General features: G+C 40.2%; 1 protein-coding gene across 3 annotated transcripts in view; it reads left to right on the top strand.

The window, feature by feature from the left end:
- Ptprg (protein tyrosine phosphatase receptor type G) overlaps nucleotides 1–19,315 on the top strand; it is a 703,625-nt gene extending 684,310 nt beyond the window's left edge. For all 3 annotated transcript variants that reach the window (XM_052734133.1, XM_052734134.1, XM_052734135.1), the window contains 4 exons: nucleotides 3,652–3,798; nucleotides 4,599–4,741; nucleotides 14,305–14,440; nucleotides 14,973–19,315. In XM_052734133.1, the coding sequence (XP_052590093.1) occupies nucleotides 3,652–3,798; nucleotides 4,599–4,741; nucleotides 14,305–14,440; nucleotides 14,973–15,119 (573 nt within the window). In that variant the 3' untranslated portion in view covers nucleotides 15,120–19,315. The remainder of the gene's footprint in view (nucleotides 1–3,651; nucleotides 3,799–4,598; nucleotides 4,742–14,304; nucleotides 14,441–14,972) is intronic.
- The last annotated feature ends 312 nt before the right edge of the window (nucleotides 19,316–19,627 follow it).

The raw sequence follows: 19,627 nt of genomic DNA, 5'->3' as shown, positions 1-19,627 counted from the left end.
ACCGAGGTTCGTCCCAGGGCTCATCGGTGGGAAAGCTGGGGACTGTTAGACCCAACCAAGAGATACCTGTTCTCCTCCAGATAGAATACAGTGACTGATATGGAACACGGCATCCCAGGGTCTCTCTGAAGCCAGGGTAGAAGACTACCTAATGTTGGCATCATTTTGTTTTGTTTTTACTACTACTATAACCGTACAACACTCCAATTTTTAACTGACTTGAAAGTAACTAATCTAATTCAAAATCAGTATTACCAATTCCTTTATATCTAGATAATCTTATACTTTTATATCTAGATGCTCATTTTATGTCTACATACTTTTATATCTAGATAATCTTTTACCTGTATATCTAGATCTTATATACATCTAGATTATATATCTAGATATTCATATCTTTATATGTAGATAGTCTTATACCTTTGTATCTAGATAATCTTATATCTTTAAAATCTAGATAATCTTATGCCTGTCTATCTAGATAACCTTTTCCCTTTATATCTAGATAACCTTATGCCTTCATATTTAGATAATCTTTTACCTTTATATTTAGATAATCTTATACTTTTCTATCTAGATAGTCTTACATCTTTATATCTAGATAGTCTTAGACCTTTCTATCTAGATACTCATATCTTTCTGTCTAGGTAGTTTTCTATATCTAGATAATCTCTAGAATTTGGGAGATGGAAGCTGAAGGATCAAGAATTCGAGATTATCATCAGCTACCAAGTCTAGCCTGTACTCTCTGTGGATCTTTATGGGGGGACCTGGAGAGGGGTCTCTAAGAGTCAGCCTGCCTTATTCCTATAAGCTGGGGTAGTTACAGGGCAGAAGGGAGGTAGAGAAGAAGGTGGTAAAGTTTTCTTTGGGATCCAAAGTTGGCCATTGCTAGGGGCAACCAGGAAGTTGTCAGTTAAAGAATGCCAGGTGATCAATAGACACCTTTCATGGGGGCCACTACTGGGGGTCCCAGGGGCAGAGCAGTCAGGAATCCAGAAAAATTAGTTATATCACTACTGGAAACCAAATTACCATTGTGAAGGAATTTGTCTCAATTTAACAGACAGTGCATACCTGTGACAGAAAGCCTGCTGAATTCAGAAGTTGCTCTTGGATCTGGGACTGTAGTGCAGTTGATAGAGTGCTTGCCTAGCACGTTTGAAGCCCCGGGTTTAATCCCCAGTACCACCTAAAACTGATGGTGACACATGCCTGTAATCTCAGCAGTGCTTGGGGAGGGAGAGGCAGGAGGATCAGGAGTTCAAGGTCATCCTTGGTGTAGCAAGCTCAAGTTCACCCTGGGCTACATGAGCTTCTGCCTCCAAAACGAACAACCAAAAAGAAAAAAAAATAGAATTTAATTGTTTAATCTTTCAAGATGAGTTATTACTCCTAATTCCATGTCTATATTTGGGAGTTTTTCCTGCCTTTGATCTCTTTGACACCTCTAAACAAACTGTATCATCAGCTGTTCCTGTCATGTCCTTTGAGAATACAGGCTTATATTGTTCTCATTTTTAAAATATGGAAATAAAGGTTTGGCGATAAGTATGGGGAGATAGAATACTAGATAAATTAATCTCTACATAGTGGTTAGATTCTGATGCTCTGTCCATCTTAACTCTATATCCTGAATCTGTTTACAGGGTCATACTTCCATTTCCTTGAACAAAGCATAATAAAACTCACAACAGTTTCAGACTTCTTTTGTATAGACTAAACCCAATTGCTAATCTGCTTCCCCTTATGCTAAGCTTTAAAAATAAAAATGTACTTGGCAATAATGTATATTGAAACTTGAAGGGGTGATAAGTCTCATTGGACTGCTGGCTCATTTCTAATGCAACAATGTAAGCCTAAACAAAGCCTTCTTTGTTGTGAACATTACTCCTGATTTCTGTGATAGTAAATAAGCATTCTGAGTAAAATGCTCATAAAAACCTCTATGCTACAGGCAAATGGGAGTTTCTCTTTTGAGCTCATTAGAGAAAGGAGGAAGAGTATACATCCTCATAATCATATTTCATAGAAAAACCATTAAGTTTTTCTTAGGAAGCCATCATTTTCAGGGATAGAATTCAAGTACTAAGCCTGAATTTCTATTTTTAAACTTAAAATAGATGAACATGTAAAAGCTTGCCTGCTTCAAAGCTGAATGGCTTCTGTATTACCCTCTTGAAATCTGATGCCAACAGGGTAACTTGTCGTTACAAGGTGCCCAGTACTGATGGCCTGCCTGCTTATTTATGCACAGCTTCCTCTCCAAAAGGTGCAGTTTTATCCTTTATCAGCAGTGTGATTGAGACAATTTATGGACATCTCTGAGCATGTCCTCATTTGTCAAGACAGATGGTACAAATCCCATATCCCATATCTAGCAGCTATCATCCAAAATTTATAAAGAACTCTAAAAAGTGGGCAAAATATATCTTCAAGTATGACAAAAATGATCAGCAGATATATGAAAAGGTACTCAGTGTTGTTATCAATTCTCTTATAAAATACCACCTCCTACCAATTAGGGTGGCTTTAAAAAAAACCAAGGAATGACAAATGTTGGTAAGGAAGACTAGGAACTCTTGCTGGCATGGTACAGCATGGCAGGAAGAGAGAGAGAGAGAGAGAGAGAGAGAGAGAGAGAGAGAGAGAGAGAAGGACAACTCACTATACATTGGATTATAGGCTAATACAACCATATGGAAAACAGTATTCAAGTTTCTAAGGAATTATAAAATGCCTGCTGGGCATCCATTTCCCCAGAAAGAAGACAAGCACTATGTGAAGTGGCCACACTCCAGTGTTCTCTGCTGCACTGTACACAACAGCCAAAATACAGAAACAACCTAAGTGTCTCAAAGGCACGTATTTTCTGGCCCCAAGAAAGAATGAGATCTAGTTTTTGCCACAGATTGAGCTCAGAGAAGCCTGCACTAAGTTAAATAAGCCATACAAAGGAAGAAAATGTTCAACAATCCACATTAATAAAAACAATTCAAAGATACAGAACTAACAAGATGGTGATCTGGGTGGGTAGGTCAGAGGACACACAGCATGTATGTAGAATGAGTAAATCTAGAGTTCATGTACCATCTAAAAACTATAAATAATAAAATTGTACTATACTTAGCATTTGTGGTAAATGATATTGTAGCTGTTGCCACAAAAGATATATATATGTATGTAAAGTGATAATCTGTTCATTTAGTTGACTTTAGTAAACTTCACTATCTGTTCTATAACATACATTATAGTTCAAAATACACAGTAAAATTTATTTTTTAAACATTATTACTAATCACGTGTAAACTAACGCAGCTGTAAAATAACAAAACTAAATGAACTATAGCTAATCTCTGGTTTTGCCCTGTCCATCATAACTGAGAACACTTGTCACTTACAGGTAGTACATCCTCTTTAGAGCAGTAATTTGGGTTGGTATGACAAGAGAGACGGACTATAAAATGGTTATTATCAAAGTATAATTTATAACATTAAAAATGACTAGATGGGGTTAATAATTCATATAACCAATATAAAAGAACTTGAATGGTTTGGGAGATGGCAAGTACGAGGAATCAGTTTGCAAGAAAACTGAAAAGCAAATATTTGGTAACACTGTAAAATAATTTGTTTTCCTGGTTCCCAAAGGCAGAAGATGAGTTTGTGTACTGGCCAAGTCGAGAAGAATCCATGAACTGTGAGGCCTTTACTGTTACCCTTATCAGCAAGGACAGGCTGTGCCTCTCTAATGAAGAACAAATTATCATCCATGACTTTATCCTTGAAGCTACACAGGTAACTTAAACCACATTTCCTCCAAAATTGACCAACTTGGGCCCTATGTCGTTCTTTTAAGTAATAATAAAGTGATTTTACTACCCTCAAGATAGGGCCAGCTGTTTGAGTAAGACTAAATATGTGCATTTCCATTTTTCCTTCCTTCAAATATTTGCTTTTTCCAATTGGGTAGATGAAATGTAACAGTCTCTGGTTCAGCATGCATGCAAGTAGACCTTTTGGCTTAATGATAAGTGTATGAGATAATATTCAGTATAGGAGAGAAATACTGCCTGCTTTGACATCAGAAACATAACCTTGTGATGAGTTATGAAGACAACACTTTAATAATCATGATTTTCACCTATAATAACGGCCTTCTTAGAAGGGTAAGAGACACTCTGTGTATCAGCAGTTTAAATGATACCTAAGCCCATCCCTTCATTCTGGTGAGGGGGCCTGCCCACGAGAGTTTTCCCTGCTGCCTAGCAACTGGAGCAGAGATGGGTAGGGGTTCCCAGGGACTGACTGTGTCCCAGGGCCTAGGTCCTCGAGCCCCTCCCCTCTTTCTTTCCTATCCCAAGTCACAGTTGTAGTAATGGGGCATAATAATGTCTCTTGCAGGCTTTGTGTTTTGTTTTGTCTTGCCTACTGTTCACTGGTTAGTGTCTGTTGATGGCAGGTGGGTCTTGTGCAGTTTGGGCAACAGAACACTGTTTAGTTTCCTGGGATACGTGCTTTCTAGGGAGCAGGCTTCCGCCACTTGGCTATAGAAGTGAATTACAGGAGGAGCTATGATTCTGTTTTGTTGGTTGTAGGATGACTATGTACTGGAAGTTCGGCACTTCCAGTGCCCCAAATGGCCGAACCCAGATGCCCCCATAAGCAGTACCTTTGAGCTGATCAACGTCATCAAGGAAGAGGCCTTAACACGGGATGGCCCCACTATCGTTCATGACGAGTATGTATCTAATTATGTATGTTAAATTCTGGGGCTGTTCTTATTGGATTCCTACAGAAATTGAAAGGGAACACCTCCCTCTCTCTGCTTTCGACACTTCATGTTATTTCTATTGGGTGCATGCATATGCAGAAGCATTGTGGTTGTGTTTTAATTGGTCAGATTTTGCCAGGCTCTAAGTGTTCCTAGAGTGTATGATGTAGAAGGGGAAAATACTACACTTCTCTTCTTCACCAGAAAGTAAGCCAATTCTTTCTTGGGGCAGGCACACCCTCACAGTAATATTCTCAGCATGCTGTATTCACCTGCTCAAGTCTGTTCTATTCCCAGGCTAGTCTGTTCCTACCCAGGATGCCTGCAGCATACATAATCTTTTGAGATGGTTATAGAATAGACACTTTACTCAAATAATGACAACTAGTTTCCTGTGTAACTAAGCTAGTTTCATTTAATAATTCACAAAATGTGATCTGAGAACCCTTTGGGTTGTATATTTAAGGTCTTTCCAGGAGATCAGAAAAATCAAGCTGTATATTACAATATACATTAATATATATAAAACAAAGAGACCATCTGCCTTGTTCACTGCCTGTCATGAATATATAGAGATTTCCAGAGCTACTTGACATGTAATGAAACTGTCACTCAAGATGAGCAGAAGGGTAACATTTTCTCAGTTTCAATTCCTAATACCTTAAATTGCCTAAATAAGTGGAAATTTGGTCTTGAGATCAAGGACTGAAGACTGGTAAGAAATTCCATAACAAAATACATTGACTGGTCTCCACTGTTGCAAAGACACCACGAGTCATACCTGCTTAGCATTACTAAGTACATGGTTTATGGTATTTACTCTGTGTTGGGGGGACAGGCACAGGGCAGAAGGTGCTTAGAGCCTGGAGAGACTCGCAGTCCATGTCAGTCAGCATCAGCCACACAATTTACGGATCTCTCCTAAAAGACAAAGAGTCTCCAGGGCAGCTGTCAGGTTCTGAGCACTCAGGGCTCCCCTGAGTGAGAAAGGCCCTTGACACAGGAGCCCAGCGCTGGGGCTCAAGGCACCTCCGTCCCAGCCATTCCACACTGCCTCCCTTTGGTTGTTCCTGTGGCCGGTCCTTCTGTCTCTGTCTCTGTGTCTCTGTCTCTGTCTCTCTCTCTCTCTGTCTCTCTCTGTCTCTCTCTGTGTCTCTCTCTCAGGCTGTGCTATAACTCTTTCCTGCTTTCTTTTCTCACTCACTTCCCACACTTTAATAGGATCTTAGATTTGGGGTTTGTTGGGATTGTTTGTTTGTATGGGCATTGTTGTTGTTGTTGTTGTTGTTGTTGACAAGGTCTTGTTGTGTAAGACCGAACCGACCTGGAACTCCTGGCGCTCCTTTGGCCTCAGCCTCCCAGGTGCTAGGGTTCCGCCATGCTGGATACAAGCTGATTTTTTTTTTTTTTTTTTTTTTTTTTGGTTTTTCAAGACAGGGTTTCTCTGTGTAGCTTTGCGCCTTTCCTGGATCTCGCGCTGTAGACCAGGCTGGCCTCGAACTCACAGAGATCCGCCTGCCTCTGGATACAAGCTGATTTTTAAGTTGAACTTTGCCCTGCCACTGCTCTTCAGTGATGTAACTCGGGATGGCATTCCCAACTGTAGTCCTCTCTCTCTCCCTCCCACTCCCCTCCTTCCCTCCCCCCGCCTCTTTTATTGAAAATAGATTTTTTTCCTTACAGTTATATTTGGGTCACGTTTTCCCTTCACCAACTCCTTCAACTTCTTCCTTACTTCTCTTCCCATCCAGATCTGTCTTTCTGTCTCTTCTTAGAAAACAAATAGTCTCAGAGGTGTGGGTAAGCGAGCCCAGCAGAATTTATGAGCATGGGAGAGTGGTCCCCATTACATGTGGCAGCATGGGCAGGAGAGAAATGCCTCCTCACCCTTCCCCCTTGCTGCCATCAACCCCTGAGGCAGGTGGGAGAACTGACCCTGAGGACATGAAAGAGGAGAACTGACCCCACCCCTTGCTCATCACTGCAAGGGGTAAACTAGCCAGGATAATGCTGTAGAGTGCACCATGTTGGTGAGGACAAGGGAGAGCTGTCTGGCTGACCAACCCTGCAACTACCCAGGTCTAGAACCAGGGTTATGAGTTGACCCACCCCAACATCCACCCCATCTGTGATCTGCTAGAGCACTCGAAGGAACCAGTGCTGCAGATCCAAAGCTGCAGGATCTCCATGATACAGGGCAACAACAGAATCTCCAAGAGGAGTCCCAGTGAGGGCCCAGCATTGACAGTGCAGCAGAAAACCAGAGGCCTCGAACCAGACCGATGAACACTTGCAAAGAAAGTCATATGGATAAAAGGATTTATTGGATGACTCACTATGTCACACTACAAGTTCCATGATGAGACTGATTTTTCTTTTTTTTTCTCATAAATTGTATTTTATTTTATTTTTTGGGGGAGGTTGCAAGGGCAGAGGGCAGATATGAAGGGACGGGAAAATGAATGGAATGGAGATGCATGATGTGAAAGACACAAAGGATAAATAAAAAGAAAGTTAAAAAGATATGAAATCAGTATCTAAGGAATAATAATAAAATGATATATGATAAAACAAAAATTTGGAATAAGACAAATAGAAAAAGAGCCAAAGAAAAAGCACAAGAAACACATATAGACACAGAGACACACGTTCACACACACAGGAATCTCATGGAAACACAAAACCAGAAGCCATAGGCTATACACAAAGGAGCTGTGAGAGAAAAAAAGGAAAATAAAAATGTCCTGATACAGCATTGTGAGACAAAGAAACTCAAAAGATGCTATTGAGTTCATTTTCTGTCTGCTGGACGTGAGGCCTACCCATAGGAGTGGTTTGTTTCCCCAGTGACCCTCCCTGCCTTAGGAAAAAAAGCCCTAAGTTTTCATTTGCAAGTAGTTATCAGTTGGCACTAGCTTCTGGGTTAGGGACGGAGCACGTGTCTACTTTTGGCTCTAGGAGCCCATCTGGCGCAGCCCCTTGCAGGCCCTGTGCATGCTGCCTCAGTTTCTGAGTTCGTAAGTGCTTTTCAGTCATGTTGTGTTTAGAAGGTCTTGTTTCCTTGGTGTCCACCATCCCCTTTGGCTCTTACACTCTTCTGTTTCCTCTTCTGCAGAGTTCCCTGAGTCCTGAGGGGAGGGATTTGATGGAGGCATCTGGTTTAGGTCTGAGTGTTCCAAGGTCTATCATTCTGTGCATACTGTCTGCATGTGGATCTCTGTTTGTTCCCATCGCTGCAAGAGGAAACTTCTCTGATGATGGCTGAGCAAGGCACTGATCTATGATATAGCAGAATGTCATTAGGAGTCATTTTATTGCTATATTCCTTTAGCAGAACAGTGGTGTTTGGTTTTCCCCCAGGTCCCTGGCCTATCTAATCTCAGGTTCTTGGCAACCCAAGCCATGTCAGGTATGGGCTCCATCTCATGGTGGGAGCCTTGAATCTAATCAGATCTGGGTTGGTGACTCCACAAGCTCTGTGCCACATTGCACCAGCGCATCTTGCAGTCTGGTCACCACTGTAGATCAGAGGTTGCAGCTGGGTTGGTGTTTACCTTTCTCCTTTGCTAGCATGCAATGCCAAGTACCTTCTAGTACCATGTCAACATTCCCAGCTGCGATCTTAAAAGCAATTCTAAAGGTAGAATAATTGTACCTTTTATGGCCATAGATGTTATGCACACTTGACATGGACCATCAGTCTATTTTAAAATCAACACAGTCCAAGCACTTGGGCATTTTTTTAAACAGCACTAAATCAGCATTACTTTCAACTAGAGAAAGTGGCGAGCTGACTTCCAGAGTGAGCGGATTTGTAGCTATTGTGGAGTGTAGCCTGTAAGTGTCAGATCACTTTGTACCAGGTCTGTGGGGTTCTGAACACAAATCTAGGAGACTCAGCAAATATCATCCAGTCCTACATAATGCATAAAGTTCTAAAAGAGAATGGCCTTTCTTTCTTCAGTCTTCCTTTATGTTAGGTGTGTAGGTACACTTGATTTTAGCTTCTAGGTCTTTCCTCCTGTGTGAACATCACAGTTGTCCTTGCATAAAACTAGAGACATCTAGCCCATTATAGCTAGTCAATGTGTTAGAACTACCACTATGTATGTTACCTGTCCTTGACAAAAAATGCTAAACAGCGTATGTATTAAGAATGGCCAGTAGAAGCCTGGCAATGGTGGTGCAGGCCTTTAATCTCAGCACTTGGGAGGCAGAGGCAGACAGATCTCTACAAGTGCAAGGCCAGCCTTGAACAAAGCAAGTTCCAGAACAGCCTCCAAAAAAGAAGCCTGGCGAAGAATGGCCAGTGGTAGGAAAGGCAGCCAGCCTTCATGAAAGCACACTCCACAAGCAGACCATGTCATCTCACTGCTCTGTCTGACTGGCTTGAGCTCATCTTTAAGAAGAGCTAGGAAAATAAAGAGGGGAGTCTTAAGTTTAATTATTTCATTAGAACCAGTTAAGTAAAGGTTAAATTGTTTCCTTCAGAAAACCAAGTCAGTACAAATGTTTTTTTAAAAAAATACTATGTGAAAATACTCAACTTAGTACAACTTAGAATCCTACAAAAGAGAACACAATGAGAAAGGACCAAAAAAACAACAACAAATCCCAAAATAGAGTGACCATAGTGAATAGTAAAATAATATATTTAGAGGGCCAATGGAAGAGTTTTTGAAATAATTACAAACACATGCTATGAACCACTTAACAAAATTAACACCTAAAAATCAAAACGCTGCTATTAAAAATGAAAGGGAAATGCTGGTGGTGGAATGGGTGAGGCCGACCTAGACCTAGCTAGCAGAAGTAGACATGGGACCTCTGTCATGTCTAAGAGCTGATGCACAGGGAGATAAAACCCTAGAAGAACACAGCTAAAGTTTTAGAGACAGTGAAGAGTCGAGTTCAAAGCTGAACCAATTGGGAGCCATTTGAAAAGCAACACAGCTTCACCCAGTGTTGATGCAGACACACGCGCACTAAGGGGTACTGAGCGAGAGACAGTCTAATTTCAGTCAATCATTGCAAACTGTATACAAAGCCACACTCATTCATCACAACACAGTATTAGAAATCCACAGTTAAATAAGATTCTAAATCCTACTAATGGAAACTGAAATTCTTACACATGAAATGCTTTATAAACAATTAATGGCTTAAAGAGGTAAACAAGATTGAAACTGAAAAATAATAACAAATGATCAAAGCATTAACTTTCAAAAAGAACCAAAATGTACCACCCTTAAAAAGTCATAGCCCAATCTGCATTTATTGATGTTCAGAAACAAACTTGGCTTCCAGTTTAAAAAGCTGGGGGGTGGGGGGAACAGAGTTCGAGGCCAGCCTGGGCTACCAAGTGAGTTCCAGGAAAGGCGCAAAGCTACACAGAGAAACCCTGTCTCGAAAAACCAAAAAAAAAAAAAAAAAAAAACTGCTGAAATACAGCTGATTAACAGATGAGAGAAAAAAGAATGGAATGGGAAAAAAGAGAGAAAGTGTAAGTAATAAAGAGGCCTGGCCTAATAAAAGATACATGGTGATATCCAGAGAGGTGATATGCTTCTACAGTCCCAGCTCTGAGGAGACAGAGGTAGGAGGATCAGGAATTCACGGCCAGCCTGGACTCCACAATGACAAGTTATCTTGAGAAGGAGGCTGGGAATAAACACTGGGAAATGTAACAAAGAAAACAGTTAAAAAAGGCATAAGTTAAGAAGGAAAAACTTCCATTTTTACATGTTTACTTAAAAACATCTGAAATTATCTGTTTAAGCTTGTTCTTTTAGGTCCTTACCATTTATAAATTACTTATACAAGCTAATTATAAATAAAACATCTGTGATTTACATCATTACATGTGGAGGAAGAAACAGATAGAAGACTATTCACAGTCTGGTGATTGGTGGAGCTGAGTGATAGTTACAGACAGGTCCTTGTGAGATTGTACTTTTGTGTATGTTGAACACACTCTCTGATATAAAGCTAGAAATAAATACATTTAAAAGGAAATGAAGTGAGTACTTGACTATTTACTTACATTATGTCAATAAACTTTAAGCACAGGCAGTAGATGATGTATACATGAGATGCACCCAGCTCTGTTCTAAGCCACTTACATTTAGCCATAGTCTCGCTCTAAGTCTCATTGGTGAGTTACTTCACCTGACTCTGCCTCTTCAGCATCACGTGACGATGACGGCAGGATAGCTGCATGGGGAAGATTAACTCCATGTATGTACTTATCTGGAGAGGACATAGACCACACAGCCGTGATTACCAAGAAGTGGGTGAGAGAGAGAGAGAGCAAGCTCTCCAGGGGCCTGGGCCCCCAAACTCTCGATGAGGCTGCTTCAGAATAGGAACATCCAGTGAGGAGAGGAGCACAAACTGAGTTCAAAGGACAGTGCTAGCCCCAGAACTGCAGTGCACAGGCTAGTCCATACATTTAGTAATTGAGAGTAAAATACCGTCCAACAAAACCTAGTACAAAAGGAGTTACATATTATGAGGAAATAAACTTTATCCTGGTAATATAACCCTAATTAAATAGTGCCAAAATGTATTGATGAAGTCAAGACATTTTCAAAGGGATTTAAAAGAAATCAACAGATAGATTAAAAATAGGTAGAAAAATATCTATAATAAATAGTGGAAAAAGCCGAGCAATGGTGGCGCATGCCTTTAATCCCAGCACTAGGGAGTCAAAGGTAGGTGGATCTCTGTGAGTTCAAGGTCATCCTGATCTACAGAGTGAATTCCAGGACAGCCAGGGCTGTTACACAGAGAAACCCTGTCTCAAAAAACCGAAAGAAAGGAAGGAAGGGAAGGAAGGAAGGAAGGAAGGAAGGAAGGAAGGAAGGAAGGAAGGAAGGAAGGAAGGAAGGAAGGAAGGAAGGAAGGAAGGAAACCCTGTCTCGAAAAACCTAAATAAATAATGGAATAAAATAATGTCCATTCATACCCCCACCAATACCTTCAGCAAAGAAAACAAGCCATCATCCTTAACCAGATATCATTCACAAGAAGCCCATTACACATGCTTTTATTTTTTTATTCAAAATGTGACTGGCTTGACCATAAAAGATGGTAACGAGCATGCCTGCTTCCAGTGTTGGCACAGTAAACATTTTAGGTCTAACCAAGGTAGTAAACCACAAAGACAAGAATAAACATCAAGAGGCAGAGCCCACAACACCTAGAGAGCCCACAACACCTAGAGAGCCCATAACATCCAGAGAGCCCACACCACCCAGAGAGCCCATCACCACCCAGAGAGCCCATCACCACCCAGAGAGCCCATCACCACCCAGAGAGCCCACACCACCCAGAGAGCCCACACCACCCAGAGAGCCCACACCACCCAGAGAGCTTACACTACTCAGAGAGCCTTCAAATTACTGGAGTTTCAAAAGTTCTGCTGTGTGACTGTCTACAAGCTCACTTTGTTGACGTAATTAACGTCTCTGTACACCAGCTGAAGGTGAAGAGACATTGCCCAGGAAGCCATTCTGAGGAGTAGCAGAGTGTTCATTATTAGGTGGCTGTTTACTGTGCAAGAAAAGCCACGGAACAACAGAACCCATTAGGAGTTTATTAGGGAAGGAGAACAGGGGGTGGTGCTTAGGCCTATGGAAATGGTTGTGCAAGGAGAGAGAGAGGGGAGGGTCTGTGACCTGCTTTCTATGGATTCCCCTGCACATGCACATACGGGCTTACATAGCTACGCCATGCATGCATGTGCATAGGTTACCTGATCACGCTGCATGAAAATTACGTGACCACCAGTGCACGGATTATGTATGACATAAGGCCCCCGAATGACTAAGCATCTTGCCTGGCCACTAGACAGTGCATGTGTGGTCATGTAGCTAGTGGAGTGGCCAGGAATTCCAACACAGAGACTCTGTGAACCCAGGAATTAACCTAAAACACAGTATGCAAGGATAGAGAAGACGCTCAGAAGCCCAAGTGACCTGAATGAAGGAGAAAGGGCATGCTGTTGGTGAAGAGAAAAACCAAGACTGAAAAGGCCTGGCTGTCCTCAAACTCATCCGTATATTCATGCAATGTAGCAAAAATCCTAACAATAGTATTTGTTCCTTGATAGTCTGGTTCCAAAATCACTGGAAAATGGGGTAGAGTGGGACAGAAGGTTACAAGTTTTTTGAAATGAATATGAAGTGAAAATTTGCAGTGCACAGGTTTGGGGGCCCAGCAGCAGGAGGTGTTTATAACCTATACTTGAAACAGTGAAAAATAAAATTAGAAGGTATAAAAGGAAATCTTTACAGACAGAATTCTCAAACAGAATCTCCCTGCCCCAAAATAAAAGATGACCTTGATTTACGTTTAAACTGAATTGTATTCCAGGGAAACAAAAGTGATCATAAATAATGTTTATAAAAACTAAATAAAGGGGAAATACTTGGAACATGTATTAGAAATACTATAAAATCATTTATAAAACCATTTGAAAGAAACAAACCTAACAGATGTATCCAAAGTTTATTAATGAGGAAAGCTCGGAAGAATAAATAAAGATGGTTTAAAAAAAAAAACATATGAGGAACCTTCTTCATAGTCAAGGAAATCACCCATCAACTTCACAAAAGCTTTTAAAGTTTAAAGTGAGCAATTAGTATCCCACCTGGGAAGATTATGAACAGGTGATGGTCACTTTAAGGGAGGGTCATATGGCAGTATCTTTGAAACTTAAAATGTAATGTGAAGTTAGTTTTAGAAGTTCTGACTCATTTTGAGCCACATATATTCATACATGCTAGCCATAAGTTCTTAGACCTTCACCATTAGGTGATTCTGCTGTGCAAGCACCACAGCGTGAGTGTAGCCATCTCTTATGGCTGCAACGCGACTCCACTGCATTCGCTGTATGTGACGGACATCAAAGTGGTCTGTTTAAATTTAAACCAGCATTATCACAGACATCGGTGTGTGCACTGGGATCTTTCTATGTTATGATGTCACTGACATTAGGAATTCCCAGCTACACTCTAATCTTACAGGCCCATCATAAATATAGTCTGTGGTTAGCAAAAACATCATTATGCAGTGATTAATTTTTTTTCATTCAATTTATCTGGCTCAGCTATTAAAGGTTAGGGTCACAACCGAATGGACATTTGATATGCTTATGATCATTGAAAAATGAGGGCCCTGTTTACTGGATAGGATAGGAAATAGTCATACTTTTCATATTGTTTTTTTTCCCACCTATTTTAATACGTCTTATCCAACACCAAATCTGTAATATTTCCAAGTCTCTTTTGAACCTTTTGTTTCATATTAGATGTCAAGCTGAGTTTCTATTGGAGCATTTGGCAAAAATGTCACCTCTATGTAAACTTCTAGACCCCCCTCCCCGCGCCTCCACCGTCTAATATTTTAATTCATTTTGTCTGGAATAGACACCAGCCTAGCCTACTTAATTACTAGGAAAGTATGTGGTGGTACTTGCTGTCTCCTCCATGCAGTCCATTCATAAATCTTTCTCTTCTCCTCCCCAGGTATGGAGCAGTTTCTGCAGGAATGCTATGTGCCCTTACCACCTTGTCCCAGCAGCTAGAGAATGAAAATGCTGTGGATGTCTTTCAGGTGGCAAAAATGATCAATCTTATGAGACCTGGAGTATTCACAGACATTGTAAGTAGTTTGCGTGTGTGTCAACCCTATTAGATGATCCTTAGATCTGTCCTATCGACCAGGGGTTCTCAACTAGGGGTGTCACCAGAAGACATCTGGCAGTACCTGGAGACTTACTGGTTTTCACAACTGGAAAGAGGTTCTGTGGCATTTAGTGTGTAAAGGCCAAGGCTAGGGTAAACACCCTGCCATGCATAAGACAACCCTTGCCAATACAGAATTATCTAACTCAAATATCAGTAATGTTGTAGTTAAAAAGACAACTCTGCTTAGGAGTAGTGTTGTCCAGTTACAAAACAGGGATATTCCATTATCTTGTGAGCCACCAACCCTGAAACAGGTTCTATGCTAACAAAGACAGAATGATATGAAGAAGGTATTGAGCTCAGTGATTCAAGTGGTTGCTTTTAAAGTTTCCCAGATAAGATTTCTGCTATTCTTGTCTCTCTGGGAGTGTTTTTAGAAGTATATTTTGATCAGTATTTGCACCTTAGATAAAATGTCTGACCCTCTGTTCCCTCCTGTCTTCCAGGAACAATACCAGTTTGTCTACAAAGCAATGCTCAGCTTAGTCAGCACGAAAGAAAATGGAAATGGTCCCATGGCAGGGGACAAAAATGGTGCTGTGCTAACTGCAGAAGAATCAGACCCTGCCGAGAGCATGGAGTCTCTGGTGTGACTGGACCCCAGAGGGCGCTTCATTTGTAAACTTCTGAGACTTGTAAAGACAGAACTTTTTTGAGGCCTTTTTTGCCAGACTCTAGGTTATACAATAACCCAGTTACTTTTTTACACTGATAAAAGTTTTGATATTTATTTTTTGCCATTTTATGTCTTAATGGTATCCTACTGAGCATTTGCACCTGTTCATTTCACACAGTGAAACGCAAGTTTACTAGTTTGCACTATATGATCAGTGTTACTGCCTATACTCTAACGCTACAGCAAACCCTGATGTGACATTCCATGACAACATACATGCTACTATTGTCTCCGTGCAGTGAAGGTCTTTGTTATGACAGTGAATCTCAGTTTTGTTGTTATTCTAAAGCAACTGCATTTCCCTCGCAGGCAGCCCTGTCCTTCCTCAGTCTCCCTCAACTTTTAGGCACTGTTCAATACTACATGCCTTCTGTTTTCATGGAGTGGATGGGCATTGTTTCCTTTTGCAGGACAGCAGGTTAATGGGAGCCCCTAAGAAGTCTGTTAACGTTAGTTCCATTTGTAGTGGTTGAGGAATCCGCTAAGAAGAGGGCTTAAGAGTTGCTTCGTGTGAACATCTCTTATTAGTTACCAAGTTATATTCACAGTTGAAATGTGTCAAAATAAAGAATCATTCTGTATTACAGATTTCACAGTAGCTATGTGAACAGTGTGTGTTATTTCCATTTTGACTCTCTGAAGTAGCTACACCCTAAAATCAGGGGTGTCTTTTACAATGGAAAGGTGGCACTATTTCATACAATTTACTTATGACACCCTTTAGTTATCTCCACGAAGGCTTTTTGGTATATAGTACCATACCTCACAGTAGCTACAACGACAGGAAAAATAGGTATTTAAATTTAAATTTAGTATTCAAAAACCCCTACTAACTACTCCTATAGCAATCTAATAAAAAAAAAACTACCTATAGACAGCGTTCTTTTCTTCCTTTTTTTTGCCAAATGTTTTGTAATCTCTTAATTACATAATACTCTACTTAAGATTGAAATGGAAATATATTTGGGACTAAATTCCTACAGATGAATTGGTCTTATTTGGAGAGAGAAATTTGAGTCTTAAAGAGAAAATTCAGTTTTTGAATGAAAGGTGACGTCTCCATTTTAGAGTAGGTTTAATGAGGAGAGTTGTGGATATTCAGGAGCAGATGCTCATCTGTAAGGGTGACAAGAGTCATTAGTCAGCGCTAGGTCTGGCTGGAGCTGCTTTCAGCCCATAGTACATCATGGGAAAACTGGAAGCATTATTAAGAAATTTCATTTGAGTTTGTTTAAAACAAAACAAAGCCCACTGTGCTATTCACCAAGATCTGTATCTTCCTTTTCCTGTCTCCTTTCTGTCAGACTTGAAATCATCCCCCAAGATTGGGCCCATGAAGAACAGGGTTTGATTTCCTTATTATGCCAGGAGCTTGACCATGATGCCCTGTGGCTGCCATCACTATTGGGGCGGCATTGCCGCAGGAATGAGGCTTTGTTCTTCTTGAGTTGTTTTTCTGAAGCTAGTCACAGAAGTGCTGGAGAACCAGAGCTAAGGAGAGGGTCACAGGCCGAGTCCAAGGGTTTCCGTGCATGGGCCAGGCCCACGGAGTCCCATGACGATAATTAGTGCAGACTAACCTAAGCTTTTGAGCACACAGAGAACTGACATGGTGGCTTTCAGGAATGGTGACCAGTTAAGCAAAGTCTGTATGGTGTCTGCTAGATAGCACACTGAGCACATTTACTAACACACACACACACACACACACACACACACACACACACACACACACACACACGGCCCACCAGAGGTATCACCCTGCACAATTCAAAAAAGGACTGACTGTAGATACAACTCTAGGGCTGAGCGAAATAATGAAGGAAAAAGATCATGGTAAGAACTAGAATTTCCTAGCCAATTAAGCATTCTTTTTGCTGTACACAGATCTGATATTAGCTGATGTTCTTCAGTTAGATGCTCAGTGGTTCTGCCATTCGGAATTAACATTCGAGTTGGAGTTCACAGTCTCACAATTTTCCCTTAATAAAAGTAACATTGTTTAGAGGACAAATAGCAAGTATTACTTTCTGTGCTATTCACACAGGAGATCCGATTTGTGGAACTGCATACTCCTCACAACTCTGGGACTATCTCTTACATGCGAAAGAGAAAGGAGGAACGAGGGGTGAAATAAGTAGACCAGAAATAAAATCAAGGGGGATCAGAGGCTCTCTGTGGGAAGACTGTGTATCCACAGCAGCCTTGAACCAGAGCCTGCAGATCCCAGCCTACCCGCCTATGAGCAGTTACTATATGCCCATTTTGCCAAAGTGGTCCACACACCCTTCACCGAGGATAGTTACCTTCAGCCGTCCTCAGCCCTCACTTGTACCACAATTCTTTGCTATTGGCAAAAATATTTTGCATCTTTCCAGAGGCAGGGTGTTCCAAAGATGTTGTTTTCTTTGAGACATAAGCGCATTGCTTAAGTACGTAATCAGGTTGTAACCACTTACAGTCAAGGGGAGAGGATAGAGCTGTTGCTGGAGCTAATGCTCCTGAGCTAAGCTGTTTGCATGTATGATTTACCTCCAGGGAAATGAAGTACACAAACCAAACGAAGCTGAATTGTTAAAATTAGATCAGGCGGACATGCTGGACATCAAAGATGTACTAAAGACATCGAACCATAATACCATCCTTAATGTTTTTATATGTTACCTTCTGAATTTCAAGAATAGTACAGTTCATTCAGTGGTTCTCCTAAACTTTGTGCAAGCTTTGAGAGCCTGTTTGAATAGAAAAGTCCAGCGGGGTCAAATGAAGTTAAAGTGTTCAAGATGAAAGAAGGGTCATGGTGTTCAAGGTCTGGTTGGTCATTTTTACCCCAGAGTGACAATGAAATCAGTAAGATTTGTTTTATAAAGACACAGCACAACTGCCTTCTCATGACTTTTTCTTAATTGCATATATATTTAAAATTAAAATATAGATACCAATTTACCAAAGATACACATTACTAATTCTAAGCAAAAAAATAAAAATAAAAAAGAAACCCAAATGCATCATAATTTAAGAAAAAGTAATCAAAATGTAGTTGTCTTAAGGCTTTTGCAATTAAACTGGAAAATGCATTTTCAACCCCTATGTTCTAAATTTTCTGTTCAAATGGTGCCAGTAAATTTTTATATGAAGGGGAAAATGCCTGCTTTTTTTCTTTATAGCAGCTATAATTTCACATAACCCTTTGCAATTCCCTTAGTTACCACTCAACACACAATATTGGCTTTATTTATCTCTAGAAAGAAGGCATGGTAAAAAAAAAAACAAGAAATTATAATGACATTTGGCCTCTACTTTTGTCTTAGCTGTTAAAAGGTTTTTAGTATTTTTGTTAAATATTTGCAAAGGGAAGCATTTTCTACAGAGGATAATTAATTTCAAGAAATAATCTTGAGTTTTAAGAAATAAACATCTCCAGAAAAGGAGACAGTCAATTTTATAAAATGTCGTAACTCTCCAACATTTGGGGTAGTGACTCCTTTTTTGTTAAGACATTTGAAACTAACAAGCAGCCATTGTTTCTAAAGAACTCCACCTTCATGCCGACTCGTGTTTCTTTCACTTCATTTTCAAGTAGCTAAAATCATTAAAACTGTAAATATTTTGTTGCTTGAGTAAGCATCTCCTGGGAACTTTGTATCTATGGTATATAATCATAGAATTTTATATTTTCATATAAAGCTAATTTTTTTCTAGTTTCAACTATGTCCTAGTTTTTTGTTTTATTTTGTTTTGTTTCCGTGGTGGATATGTGAACTTCTGTGTTCTAAAGTAGCGAGAACCATCTTTGCATTCCAAAAGAATCCAGCGTGTGTTCTTCTTTTGAGGCAGTGATTGTGAAAGTCGGGCTTTCTTTTTAATTCCATTGACCATTAGTGCAATAGCAATTAGACATGACTAGTCACTGAGTACATTTGTCGCATTGACTCATTTTGAAAAAAGTGATTTTTTTTTTTAAGATTTGTTCCGTGGGGGCAGGGGTTTTATAACCTGAAAATTTTTCCCTTTTTCCTTCTGTTTTAAACTATATCAAATCATTCTATTATAGTGTTATTTAATATGTAAATTGTATTGCTATACATAAAATAAAGTATGGTTTTTGATGTACTCCTTAGTATTGAGCATTTCTATGAAAGATTCTGCTCTCTTTTATGTCACATTAGCACTCAGCAGCCCTCCATCAGTTTTTACTGTAATAAATGAAAGGTAGTAGTCACCTTTATAAGCAAAAGGACATGCTCCTGCCATGCTGATTTACTCTCCATTCATCCCTCCTTTTACAAGAAAACAAGACAGAGTCTTACCAGTGTCAAACATCCTCTACCTTGTGACTTCCGCCAGCATCTTAACCACACCGGGAGCAACTTCCACTCTTAACATTTACTGTCTAGAATGAAGGGTGGATCACGGCAAGACATT

Source organism: Peromyscus californicus, unplaced genomic scaffold, assembly GCF_007827085.1.
Source record: "Peromyscus californicus insignis strain IS unplaced genomic scaffold, ASM782708v3 Scaffold_12__1_contigs__length_115047231, whole genome shotgun sequence".
Taxonomy (NCBI): domain Eukaryota; kingdom Metazoa; phylum Chordata; class Mammalia; order Rodentia; family Cricetidae; genus Peromyscus; species Peromyscus californicus.
Note: the sequence above shows the minus strand (reverse complement) of the source record. Positions and strands in the feature narration are given on the sequence as shown.